Source organism: Carcharodon carcharias, chromosome 1, assembly GCF_017639515.1.
Source record: "Carcharodon carcharias isolate sCarCar2 chromosome 1, sCarCar2.pri, whole genome shotgun sequence".
Classification (NCBI taxonomy): Eukaryota; Metazoa; Chordata; class Chondrichthyes; order Lamniformes; family Lamnidae; genus Carcharodon; species Carcharodon carcharias.
In genome coordinates this window covers 181,941,606-181,956,062 of record NC_054467.1, presented here as the reverse complement: position 1 = coordinate 181,956,062, position 14,457 = coordinate 181,941,606, and the positions used below count along the sequence as shown (strand labels likewise).

Below are 14,457 nucleotides of genomic sequence, written 5' to 3'. Positions count from 1 at the left end.
GAAAACAGCTCATTGTAAAACTGGGTATCATTGTTGAACATCACAACATCTGGTGTCATTTGTGACGAAGATTCTTCTTCGTGATGTAATGACTGCCTTGCCATTAATGCAGTCTACTCACTTCAAACCATTGGGAGTAGTATTCAAAGATGGTGATGAAAACTTTGCCGAAAACTCAAATCCATTCCCAGGCCTTCCCATGGCCTCGTAGAAATGGTAGATCATGCAAGTGCTTCGCTCTGCTGCTGGCTATGCACTGAACATGTAAAGCAGTGTGTGATTAAATCTTCAGTGGAGTGACTGATGCCTGGCCATCACACTGACTGCTGGGCTGCTGCTCAGCATTTCACTATTCCCAAGTGACCTTGATGGATTTTCTGAAGAATGTCGAGTCTAAGTATTTTAGGGATGACTAGAATGTCATTTAAAAACTAAGAAATCATTAACTGTGAGATGTCTTCCCTATTCGAATTATTGGTGATGTACTGGGTTATTAGGAGTAGGTTCCTGTCAATTCTGACAATACTCTTTTATTTTGATGCACTTGTCATCCTGCTGTTGTGTTTAATTAATTTCTTGTAATCTCTTCTCAGTGGCTAGTAAATATTTAGAAATGAGTGAAGTATATGCTTACACTTCTTCAATAAAATTCTAATTTTCCAGCTTCACTCCTTTAATTGCTGTTATCTGATACTTCCTTTGAATGCACCCAATAAATGAATCATGTCTCACGAGTCTCAGCCCAAAATGCTGACGTCTAGATGGTGTTTTTTTGCAATTTCCTCTAGGTTAAGAAGAGTAACCAAAGCATTTATGGTCAGTTTCAATTTTAAACTTTAATCCCATGACATAATCAGAACTTCTCACAGGCCCGTGTGGCTTCCAGTGCTTCTACTCCAATGGTTGCACGCCTCTTCTCTGGGTCTGTGAGTGAACTGGTTTTCTTTGCCCATTTTTTATTTTGAATTTGAAATAACACAACTCTCAAGCCTGAAGATGATGCGTCCACTGCTACAATTGTTGGCAACTCTGTATCATAGTGAGCTAGAATTTCTGGTGATATTAAGAGATTTTTGAGCTTATCAAAAGCATTTTGCTGGTCCACGTTCCAGCTTCAATATTGACCTTGCCTCAACAGCTGTTGTAATGGCTCATTGATTTCCATCCAGTTTGGTGGGAATGTGCCTACTTGGTTGACCATGCCAAGGGATCTTTGTAATTCTGTGATGTTTTCAGGCTGTGGGAACTCGCTAATGAACTTGATCTTCTGTGGGTCCACCTTAATTCCCAAAGCTTGCACAATGTGGCCTAAGAATTTTATCACAGGCTTTGCATGTTTAGATTTGTCATTTAGTGTCAAGCCAGCTTCCTGTAGGACTTTGAAGACTGCTCTTACTCGAATGGTCATGTTCTTCCTTTGATGAACTGTGTATGAGAATATCATCAATATGGCATATTACTCCTTCCAAGATTTGACACATCGATCTTTGGAATATTTTGGGTGCAGAAGCAATTCCATATGGTAACCTATTAAAACAATAATGACCAAGCAGGATGATAAAAGTAGTTAACAGCCTGGATCCTTTGTCCAGAGGCAACTGCCAAATGCTGCTGTTAGCATCCAGTTTTGTGAAAAGGGTATTTTTTTGCTAATTTAGTGAGACTTTCATCCACTGATACCATTAGGTCAATCTCGCTCTCTACTGACTTGTTTAATTCAGTCAAGTCCACATAGATTCTAATTAAACCATTATACTTTGGTACTGTCACCATTCCAGAACACAACTTTGTCTGAATGGTCACTGGAGAGATGAGGCCTTGTTGTAACATGTGTTCAATCTCACTCTTGACTTTTTCTAAGAGTGGGTGAGGGAGCTTCCTCGCTGTGAAGAGACATATAGGTTCAGCATCTGCCCTTACAGTTACGTGATATTCTGTTTTCAGTTTTCCTAAGCCTAAACATAGGGATGGAAATTCATTCCTGAATAGTTTACTGGATTGCTCTTCAGTAATTTCATCAATCTTGTAAATCAGCCTCAACTGCAAGCATGCTTTTTTGCACAATAGTGATGACTTCTGGTTCTGTATAATGTACAGGGTTCCACAATTTCTTTATCCTTGTATCTTAATCTTACCAAGTGTTGGCCTATTACTTTTAATGTAGTCCCTCCTGGACTTTACCCTGGATGGAGGATGGCTGTAATGTGATTTTTTTTTAAGGAATTTTACTTCCTCATTTAATACTGAAACATCTGCACCAGTATCTAGCCTGAATTCTGTAGGGTGACCATCAACATCTAATTTAATGCTCCAATAATGATCTTCTGTTTTGTTAACTTCTCATAAGAAGGTTATTTGTTTTTTTTTCTGTGGCTCTTCCCTTTCTTGGACTTTACTTTGTGGTGTTGTTGTTATTTCTTTCCTCCCATGAGCTTTAGGAACTTTGGATCTGCAGGCTATTTTAAAATGTCCTAACTTACCACAGTTGTCACTCAGCTCCTCCTGCTTGGCATTCTTCCTGCTTGTGCAGGATTTTCCCAGCAGACTGAAAGCATCTCAAGGTGGCAATTAGTGTGTTTTTTTCCAGATTTCAAGGTCTTTTACTTCACTGCTCTTTCTCTTTTCTGTCCAACATATTAAATGGCTTCATTCATTTTTCTCCACATCAGTTTTCCCACAAACAACCACTCTGTTTTGCTTCCTAAGGTTGGCCTGTTGCGCTATTTGTACTACCTTTATGAGAGTTAAGTCTTCCCTCATTTGCAGGAGATCTGATAGGGTTTCATCCAAGACTCTACCACTATATGAATGCATATTAACTAATCTCTGAGGATCCCATGGTCTCAGTTTTCCACACGTCTATACAGATCATTTATAAATGAGTCTATGGATTTGGCCAGTTTTTGGTCCTCTTATTAAATTTTGCTTGCTCAATGATCAAATTTTTTTGAATACCAAAGAACAAATCGAATGTCCAGAGGACTTCCTCATATGAGCTCGAAGTCTCAGCAATGCCTGTCTTGCAATAACATTGTTTGGTATGGCCCCTGCTGTGTAAAGTACTGACCTGGTCCTACTGTTCTTTTTTTATGAAAACCTGAAGCTGTTCTGTATCCAATGATTCAGAGGCCTTTCAGATCTACAAACTTGAGGTTCTCTGGGTCTTTACATCCTGCCTGCTTCCACCATGTTTTGGATGGTGCACATAAACCATTGACAGAAACCACTGCTGGCATCATGTTTCATCTTGGGTTCGGGGTCTAGATGGGGTTTCTTTGGGATTTGCCTGTTACCCTAAGAATGCTACCATGGACCGTTATTCTTGTTTATTTACAGATCTATGTACATCTCAGTATTTTACAAGCTTGTACTTTTGATTCCCACATGTCTCTTAGTCATTTGACACTGCATCACAGTTACATCAGTAGTTACATCAGAATCAGGTACTCCTGATGTTAACCCTTTATTCTACATAGGTGGCTTACCATGATCTTCTCAATGGCAATTAGGGATAGGCAATAAATGCTTCCTCATATGAGCTCGAAGCCTCAGCAATGCCTGTCTTGCAATAACATTGTTTGGTATGGCCCCTGCTGTGTAAAGTACTGACCTGGTCCTACTGTTCTTTTTTATGAAAACCTGAAGCTGTTCTGTATCTGGAAAATCTCTTCCAATTTTCCCAGTGTTGAGCCTGTTGCAAGCCTTCTGCTCTTTGGAATGGTTCTGGGAGTGGCAATATCGACTCCATGCTTATCCTAAGCCCTGGATCTGCTTCTGCTTCAGATGTTTGGCTGTTTGACTGTTCTCTGTACTTACTGCTGTCTGGACTCTGAGTCTGCGTGTCTGCTTGCATTCACAGCACCCATGATCTCCATTCCTGTATAGCTAGTGAAAAAAGTCGGGAGATTAGGTGGCAGCACATTTCTTTGGCGAAACCAGCTGTAGCTGCGGTGAACTTACTAGGACAGGTCACCGTCCCTGCCACAATGGCAGAGGAACTGCAGGTGGGGATGGGGCTTTCACTGTCCCCCTGACTACACTGCTGACCCTGACTTATTAATTACTGCCAGAGCAATTTTAGTGAGTTGCAGTGGTGACCCTCCTGCCATCAAATTACCCACTTTGAGTGTAGGAGGGGATTATCTGTAGCACTTGCTGCAGCAGTGCTGGCAGAGCTTTGGAAGCAAAGTGACCAAAGTTATTTTTCTTCCCTCAATCTCTTGCTTCAACTAATGCAATCAATTACTCTGCATGTTGATCACACTGCCCGATTGTTGCTGAGGTGAAATCCATGGCAAGTGCATCATATGGTGCATTCCAGTCATTTGTGTCGAATTGCAACTCACCTCTTGCATAATTGGGGTGCTGCATTGTACACCCAATGGAAATTATGAAAGTAGCATCAGGTGATGCAGACTCAAGCACTCATTTCACTGCCCAACATTTTCCTTCCCTACCCAACCAGATTAGTTAACCAACAGAACTACAGAGGACATGTAATCCTATAATTTTATATCACTGTGTAAGTCAGAAACATGGGCTTTGCTGTGTTTCTTACTCTAAATATTATTCCCAACATTTGTAAGGTTTTTTTTTGCAGAATGCATTGGGTCTTGTAGAATTCATTGAATGTAAAAAAAGTCAGAGTGAACTCCTGCTTGGTGCTATCTTTAGCATTATTACAAGACATGCTCTCTAAGTGGACAGAAAAGAACATCTGTAGCAGGAGTCTGTGATTTGCAAGTTACAGTCACTGCTTCAAATAAATGCATTTTTTGTACATCTGGTTTTGATCAGCTGCTGCTCTTTATACAGGAAACCGAACAAGACAGTTTGTTCCAAGAGGAAGCTGCTACAACAAACTCCTGGGTTAGTTATTGCACTGACGGTGGGATGGCAGCCTTCCATCGTTTTCCACTGCTTTCGTTTTATTTATCTCTGCATCCTCCTGAAATTCAATCATTTTCTGCTTGTCTCCGTGATGCAAACACTTGGCAGGAATTTAGTATTTGTAAAGATATTACAGCACATGTCCTCCAAGACCAAAAGCTTAACGTCACATGTAAGGACCTGCGTGTGTATTAAAACAGATCAGTCAGACTGAACTATTAAAGGAGCTTTGTTCCTTCATGTAAGAAATTATTATTTTTTATTTGAGAAGCAGTTGATGCTATGATGTTAATTGTGTTAAATCAGATTGTAACTTAATGAAGTGTGCTCATTTGGCTCTCCTCTTACTCCAACCTAAAAGAAATTTGCCAATTTTTTTTGAAGGCAGCACCGTCTTTTCAACATTCAGGAGTATGCTTCAAGTTTTCTGAATGTTTTCACGTAGATATTTCATCAACCACACTGTAGTACCATTCTATAACATTTTGGCTTTTCACTTGCAATGAAGTCTAGGGGTAGCATTTTACAATCCCCTGCCGGTGACATTGTAGGGCAGGGAGGCTCCATAACATTACTGGGGTGGCCTTCTGGCCACCTACCCACCCACTCCCAACCTGTATGAAATTTTATGGGGGAGTGCGAGACCTAGGGTTTACCCCCTCACCCATGCCCCAATTGAGGTCCTTATGTGGCCGCTAACTGGCCATTTAAGGGCCACTCCCTGTCCAGCCACAATTTCGAGGCCTATGGGAAGAGTTTAAGGTTGGGGAGGGGAAACCTGACAGGTTAACCTATTCAGGCCTCAGGCGGGTAAGGGGTGACCACCTCCCTCACAGGCCCCCTTTTCTGATTGGGGATCCCCAATCAGGTCTGCGCAACCTCCCCTCCCCCCCAGCTACTCCCTCCCACCATGACCTTCCAACCTGACACCCACCCATCTCTTTGTAGCCTAGCCAATTTCTCTACACCCTCCACCATTACATTTACAGCATTATTTTCATTTGTGAAGATATTTGTATTGCTAATTTAGTGTCTCAGCGTGCCCTTTAGCCCCACAAATCATTTCCTTTTAGGTCCTTAATCAACCCCTGCCCTTCCTTTGACTATTCTTTTACTCTTCATGTAAATTAGATACTTTAGTGTTCCTTTTATATTGCCTGCTAATCTTTTCTCATACACTCTCTTCTTATTTATTTTTTGCAGTTTGCTCAGCACTGTTTGTATTTCATTGCTGAGAAAAGAGACATGCGATCAAAGCTTTTTGTCTTGCATTTATCAGGATAGCTCAAGCATTTTCCAACAGGAACAGGAAACAACAATTTATATTGCATAAGAAGAGAGTGCTGATTGGTTTACAAGTGGACCCTGGTGGAGGCATTGCCATGGAGAATGCAGCACGAGACTCTCTTCTCATGCAGTATAAATTGTTGTTCCCCATTCCTATTGGTAAATTCTTGAGCTATCCTGATAAGTGCAAGACAAAAAGCTTTGATCGCATGTCTCTTTTTTTTTCAGCAAAACTCAAGTTATGTACTACCAAATGGCTGTATTTTGTTTAATTCTCAACTTTTACCTTACTTTTATCTTAAATCCCCTTGTCCTGTGTAATTTTAATGTGTTCACTCATCTAGTAAGCTCCAGAATTGGAATTACTGTTTTACCTGGTAATTTTTGTTTTCAATCATCTGAACCAGATCCATTTCTACCATTGAAATTTAGCTCTATACCACTTGAGTATCTTCAATTTTGATTGTTCCTTATCCTTTCTCATTTGCAACTCTAAACCTCATCACCGTTTCCCAAATGGTCTCTCACTGGAACATGCCCCACTTTGATATGTAGACTTCAGAATTACAATTAACGTTCCACTCCTAAATTAAACAAATGGATTCTGTCTCTGAAATCTCATGCACAACATCCCTTTCCACAGATGAAACCATGTCTTGGATCAATATTGTCACACCGCCGCTCCATTTTTTTCCTTCTTTATTTCTCCTCGATATTATGTACATAGATAATAGTTCCAAAGTCCATGGAGTGTCTGCACCCAGTATAGGTTTTGAGATATAAAGGACCTTCACTGCTGGTTTTGACAAAGACTGCAGGGTCATGAGCTGGATCCTGCTTTGCATGGCAATGGTGGATACTTAGGGGATAAATCTAGGGTGCCAATCCATTGAAGCGACTATAAAGTCTCAGAAGAGCACACTGCTGGGGGGCCCTGAAGTCCCTCCTTACTCTGGAAAACATTTGTCAGCTGCACTGAGTGGCCCTCTCTATCTTGGCCTGGTCCCCAGGTTGGCACTATTTCTACCATTCAACAGCCTGATCTACCAGTCCTGTTGCAGCTACAACCCACTGATTTTTTTCCCCTCCAATTGAGAGGCAGGGGTGTGGAAACATCAGTACTCAGAGCTGTCTTCTCCAGTTCCACCCCCTCTTCTAACACTGTCCTTGTAAGTGACATTTGGAGCCTACATCCTTTGCAAGGTTGAGCACAAATTCTCCTGAAACACCAGAACCTGACTTTGCCGTGTTTTATCCCAAATTATAGTCCTTCTGGTAGACACGTTACCAGTTACAACGGGAGAACAGTAAAAGATTCCAGGGATCTATTACACAAGAAATAGATTCATATTACCTTGCATAAGACCTTTGTCTTGTAAAGATGTTTACATGCAGTGAGCCTCAAATCATGCCTTAGAACCATACAACAGCCCTTGGAATTGACTATGCCAGGTTAGTACTCTACAGAATTATTGGCTCATAATTGCTCTCTACTGTATGTTCATTGCCACCTTAAATGCTGCAAAATTGCCAGTAGGATGACAAAGTGCCCCACAATTATTTTGCTGACATAAGGAAAGGATTGCACTATTTCCTACTCATTCTCTGGATTTTTAAGAAATGAAAGATCAATGCTTGTTATTTCATTGGAGTAATATTCTTTTTCTCACAAATGACTCAGGTTGGAATTATGCAATATGGTCATAAAGTCACACATGAAGTCAGTCTCAATCAGTACAACACAACAGAAGATCTTGTGGAAGCTGCTAAAAAGATAAAGCAGGGTGGTGGAAACGAGACAAAGACAGCCCTTGGAATTGACTATGCCAGGTTAGTATGCTAAATACAGGATCATTGGCTCATAATTGCTCTCTACTGTATACAATTGTAAATGAAGTGGAGTGATGCCTCAGTTTAAGCATGGCTGTATTTTTCAGAGGGAGTGTATTTCTGTACAAATGTTTTTTTGGAATGAGGTTCCAGTTTCTCTGGTTCAGTCTGGTGCACCATATGTAGTCAAAAGATTAAGGTGACCAGAGTTTACTGTGTGCTACATATAGACAGGAATTTTCTGTCCCCATTGGCAACGGGTATCATGGCAGGCATGAGCGGACAATAAGGCTAGAAGACGATGTTGTGAAACTGGTTTGCGATTGTCTGCTCCATCTGTCAAAGGTGGGCTATGTTTCCTGCCACTGCATGTCAGGAACGTCAGTTTAATACATCTGCATGTAATTATTAGGCCTGCTCACCGGAATCATCCCCATGTCAAATTTACTGCCAATATTGGCGGGAAAACACGCCAGCGCAGAAAATGCCTGGCCAAGTGTAATGTGCAGAAGTTGAGACTTACCATTATTAGGGCCTTGCTCACACTGCAGACATCTGAAGAGCAGAAGATGCTGGAGCCCTACAGCTACCAGACCCTGGAAGAATATGTGCATAGCATGCTAGTCAGATTCCCATGGGCATGGCTCCACCATGAAGCAGCTCACGGAAGGTGGGAGTTCTCAATTGATGTCTGTGGTCTGCTTTGGGACATCAGGGTCTTAGCCATGGGCTGCAGTGGAAGTTTGCCAAGCTGGGAGAGGAATGTCCAGCTGTGAGTGGGAGAGGAAGGTGTACTGGGGCGGGGAAGGGAGGGGTGAGGGAGTGTGGGGTGAGGAGGGTGTAATGGAGGAGAATGCGGCAACGGCGGGAGGAAGGTGTTAGGGAAAGAATTTGGTGGGGGGGCAGGGATATGGAGTAAGGGTGGAGGAAGGAGTAAGTGGGGGGAGTGAATATGCAAGGGAGGGGTTTGTGGAGTCAGTGACTCCCTCCTGGGGAGCAAACTGAGTGGGCATGGTAGGGGGGAATGGGGAGTATGAGAGGACAGATGAGGTGGTAGGGTGAGGGCATGATGGTAGCAGTATAATGGAAGATGAGGGTGGTCCGTGGGGACTCGGAGGCAGACACATACCCTGGGGGTGGGAAGGAGAAGGAGGGGAGGTCAATGTGAATTTGGGGTGGGATTGTCAGCAAGATAGGGAATATGAACCCTCAACTGTTCATCCTGGAAAGAAAAGGGCTCTGACTGGTAGGTGACAGTGGGGAGGTGGAAGGTGATGTTGGGGAGTCAACAGTGATGGGGGAAAGGACGTGGGTGACTGGGGCAGGGGGGAAAGGATGAGAGAGCTGAAAACAATCATTACAACAACCATGCTTCTGAAATCAAAAGTGAGCGGAACCTAGTGTTGGACAGGCACAGGTGCATGGGAGTGTGATCAGTAGGTGGGTGGCGATGCAGATCAGCTCAGATGGACAACTGAAACAGAACCCTGGCAGACATAAGTGAAGATGATTAGGACATTGAGATGAGTGTGATGAAGGAAGGCTCCGCGTGTGTGGGAGAGTGCTTGCATAAGGATCCGAAAGCCCTGTCACGCGCACACTTCTCTCTCCAGAATCACTCGTGGTCTGGCTGCGTGCAGCTGAACTGCTAGTGGGGCAGGCAGGGATGGTAGGGATGCAGGGGTAAGACTTGCCAAGCCTGGAAATGAAGCTGAAAGGCACCATTACTCACTTAGTGAAAGTGAATAAATTTTCAGATTATAAAGTGACAGTGTGATCACCCATGCAGCCAATTGTGATCAGAAATCCTTAACGTTTCTAGGCCTAACACTTCTTCTAGGTGCCACCCTTGCATCTGCAGGAGGGTTGGAGACAGCCTGTGCAATAGTTGGCCCTCTTGCTTCTGACTTCAGCATTGGCCCTCTGGAGCTCTGAGGCCTTGAGGCTTCAGCTTGCTTTGGCTGTCCTCCTGTGGGCCAGCTGCTCCCTCTGAAGTGACAGAGTATGAGGTTGAGGTGCTCACAGGCAAAGGGGACTTGGAGGGAGAGGACAGCCTCTGAGATTCCTGAGTGGATGACCCAGGAGTGGCCAGCTGCCGTCCTCCTCTCTTTAGGTGCCTGAGAGCCCCAGCCCGACACCTTGAGGGAAAGGAGCACCTGGAAGGATGTCAAGGTGCCCTGTTTCCCTCCCGCATTGTCACTGCAGGAACTCACCCATGGCTACCACGATGGAGTGCAGGTCTGTGCACATCGCCATGTTCTGCTGGACCAGTGTCTCCATTGCGTCCACCATCCTCTGCATGGAGACCTCCACACGTGCACATGTGAGCACCGCTTCATCAGAGAGCAGGCGGACGCTCTCCTCCGACTCATGTACCACTCTGTTGAGGGCTTTCAACAGCTCTGTGTGATACTCCCTCACCTTCTGCTGACTCTCCACGATGAATTGGAAGGCGAAATCCAGAGTCTCATCATCAGACTCAGACCTCACAGATGCCTCTTCCCCAGCAGTCCTCCGAGTGCCAGGGAGCTTGGCTGAACCTGCCTCCTCCTGCTGCAGACATGTGTCCATCGGGTGACCACCAGATTGTGAACCAGATCCTGCTCTAGATCTAGGTCCAACCGAGGTGTGTGTCTCTATGCTGGTGCAGGGTGTGGGTAAGCGCTGTGATGGATCTCCAGGCTGCTTATTTCCAGCTCTTCAGTGGAGGAGGTGTCCTATTGGCTGGAGGCAAGGACCTGGATGGAGCTGAGGAACTGGCTGGCTGAAGGTGTCGGTCACTTGGCAGAGCTCCCTGTGCACCAAAATTGAGATGATTAGTGCATGGCAGGAGAGAGAGCACCCACAGTTGCATTGAGAGAGGGATGATGTGGTGCAGGATCCTCACATAGGTGTTCGCTGCCATCCTCACTGTCACCACAAGCACAGTCTATGCCCTTACCAGTCAGCACTATGGCACACTCCTCAAAGTGAGTGCGATGTCTAATGTGGGTCCAATCCCAATCTGGGACCTCTCCCTGCTTATCTGAGCAGGTTTCTCCTGCATGAAAACAGATGGGGAGAGTGTGAGCAGGACACATGGCACGGCATGGAATGTTTGTGGTGAGTGGAGCCATGGATTGGTTGAGGACATGAGCTTGAGAGGATATGAGCCTGATGGAGATGTGAGGGTGTCTGTGAAAGTTAGCGGTGTTGTCCCTTGAGGTGTGAGGTCCCTGTGGATGTGTGATGGGTTTGTGAGTGTATGAGTTGAGAGTGATAACAGGGTGATTTACCCTGTTTCTGCACTGGATGGCCGTCCTCTTTTGTAGGCTGTTGGCGCTGACCACAGCTGCCGCCATCTCCCGTGCTGCATTGGTGACCTTGTTTGCTGACCTTTGCCCAGAGTGGGGGTAAAGGACTTCACAGCATCCAGTAGGTGCTCAAGTAAGGTATTGTTAAATTTGTGGGCAGCATATTTCCTAGTTTTGGCAGCTAACAGTTCCCAGCAGCTTCCTATCCTTTGATGAGTGCTAGCTCTGTGCACAGGCAGTCTTTAAATATGACACCAGGTTTACTGATGGCCTGAGATGACGGCAGGATGGGCAAATCAGAGGCTGTCCCACCAGCAATCTGTTTCCCAGGAATTAATTATTAATGAGGTGGGACATGCTAGGAATGGGATGATACAGTGTGAAAAGCCACCATTGCAGCTGGTGACTAAAATGTCCTTTTTTCCCACCTGCTACCACACTTATTTCAAATCTGAGACGATTCTGCCAATTGAGTAACTTAAATGACAGCATGGATTTTTCCTTCAGTGAGCATTAACATGTTATTGTACTTAGTAAACTTGTCCACTAGCTGTGCTTTTTGTTAAGCCAGTAATGAGTGGATTGACGTATTCAAAAGATTCTGCCTATGTTTAATTTCGAGATGTGTTGTGGAAATGCTTCAAAATGAAGGTGATCCAGAACCATGATAAGAAACAATGCATTAGTTGTGACCATTCTCCTTCCGAATATCCACATGCATGGTTGTGGTGCTGTGGTGTTGATTGGCTTGCATCTTAAGAAGTGTGGCTATTTGATTGCCTTGCAAATATTGATATAATATTTCAACACTCATTTTCAAAGAAATAAAATTGAAGGTTCCAAATTACCAGTAAACAAAATTAATTACAGAAAACCAGGAAACATAAAGAGAAATCTAGGTCTTTGTATAAGAGAAGACTCTAATGTTGGTGATCATAATAAACAGGTGCAGGAGTAGGCCATTTAGTCCATTGAACCTGCTCTGCCATTTAATAAGATCCTGATTGTGCCCTTAACTCCACTTTCCTGCCAGTCCCCTATAACTAATGACTCCCTCATCAATCAAATACATGTCCAACTCAGTCTTGAATATATTCAATGATCCAGTCTCTCGTGAGAAGGGAATTCCAAAGACCTTCAAAGAGAAGAAATTCATCTTCCCCTCCCTCTTAAATGGGGGATCCTTTATTCAAAATGTGCCTCCTAGATCTAGATACCTTCGTGAGAGGAAACATCCCCCCCAGAATCTACCTTGTCAAGCCACCTCAGAATCTTATGTTTCAATAAGGTCAACATTCATTCTTCTAAACTCTAATGAGTATAGGCCAAACCTGTTCAAACTTTCCTCTTAAGTCATTCCCTTCATCCCAGGAATCAACCTAGTGAAGCTTCTCTGTACTGCTTCCAATGCAAATATATTCCTCCTTAAATAAGGAGACCAAATCTGTACACAGTATTCCAGGTGTGGTCTCAACAATGCCTGTAGCAACACTTCCCTACTTTTATATTCTATTTCCCTTGCAATATATGATAACATTCCATTTGCCTTCCTAATTGCATGCTATACCTACATACCAACATTTTAGATACCTCTGTACCACAGAGTTCTGCAACCTCTCTGCATTCAAATAATATACTTTTCCATTCCTCCTGCCAAAATGGACACATTCACATTTTCTCACATATTACTCTATCTGCCAATTTTTTCCCATTCATTTAACCTACCCATATCTCTTTGTAGACTCCTTATGTCCTCTTCACAACTTACTTTTCTCCCTATCTTTATGTCATCAACAAATTTAGCAACCATACATGGGTCCCTTTATCCAGGTCCCTGATATCGTTTGTAAATAGCTGAGGCACCAGCACTAATCCTGTGGCACTCCAACTATTTCATCTTGCCAACCCGTAAATGACCCATTTATCCCTACACTGTTAGCTAATCAATCCTCTTCCGTTCTAGTCTATTATCCCCTACACCATGAGCTTCTACTTTGTGTAGTAACCTTTGATGTGGCACCTTGTCAAATGTCTTCTGGAAATACAAGTACATGTCATCTACATATCCAAATACAGCAAGACCTGGACAATATCCAGGCTTGGGCTGCCACACAAATGCAGGCAATGATCATGTCCAACAAGAGAGAATCTAGCCATCACCCTTTGACATTCAATGGCATTATCTTCGCTGAATTCCCCACTATCAATATCCTGTGTGTTACCATTGACCAGGAACTTAACTGAACGAGCCATTTAAATACTGTGACTAAAAAAGCAGGTCAGAGGCTAGGAATCTTGCGGCAGGTAAGTCACCCCCGACTCCCCAAAGCCTGTCCACCATCTACAAGGCACAAGCCAGGAGTGTGATGGAATTCTCTCCACATCTGGGTGTGTGCCACTCCCACAACACTCGAGGAGCTTGACACCATCCAGGGCAAAGCAGTCGCTTGATTGGCGCCCCTTCCACAAACATTCACTCCCTCCTCCATTGATGAGCAGTGGCAGCAGTGTACCATCTACAAGATCCACAGCAGGAACTCACCAAACCTCCTTAGACAGCACCTTCCAAACCCATGACCACTACCATTTAGAAGGACAAGGGCTGCAGACACATGGGGACACCACAACCTGGAAGTTCCCCTCCAAGTCACTCACTATCCTGACTTGGAAATACATCACCATTCCTTCACTGTTGTTGGGTCAAAATCCTGGAACTCCCTAACAGCACTGTGGGTGTACCGACACCATGTGGACTCCAGCAGTTCAAGAAAGCAGCTCACCACCTCCTCAAGGGCAATTAGGGATGGGCAATAAATGCTGGCCTAGCCAGCAACACCCACATTCCATGAATGAAAAAAATTAATACAGGTTCCCCTTTATCCATGTTGCCTGTTACTTCCTCAAAGGAAATAATAAAATAGTCAAATACAATTTCCACAATGTCGTATCTGCCTAATTGCATTGAGATTTTATAGGTATCCTGCTAGAAACTCCTTTCATAATAGATTCCAGCATGTTCCTTATTGCAGATGTTAGACTAATTGGCCAAAGTTTCCTGCTTTCTGTCTCCCTCCTTTCTTGAATAGAGGAATTATATTCGCTATTTTCCAATCTGATGGGACCTTTCCAGAATCTAATAAGGAATTTTAGAAAATTA

The 14,457-nt window shown here is 43.7% G+C and overlaps 1 protein-coding gene across 2 annotated transcripts in view; it reads left to right on the top strand.

The window, feature by feature from the left end:
- The window catches only part of itga1 (integrin, alpha 1), a 334,480-nt gene that overhangs the window by 131,743 nt on the left and 188,280 nt on the right, over positions 1 to 14,457 (top strand). For both annotated transcript variants that reach the window (XM_041192519.1, XM_041192527.1), the window contains exon 7: positions 7,859 to 8,007. In XM_041192519.1, coding sequence (XP_041048453.1) covers positions 7,859 to 8,007 — 149 coding nt within the window. The remainder of the gene's footprint in view (positions 1 to 7,858; positions 8,008 to 14,457) is intronic.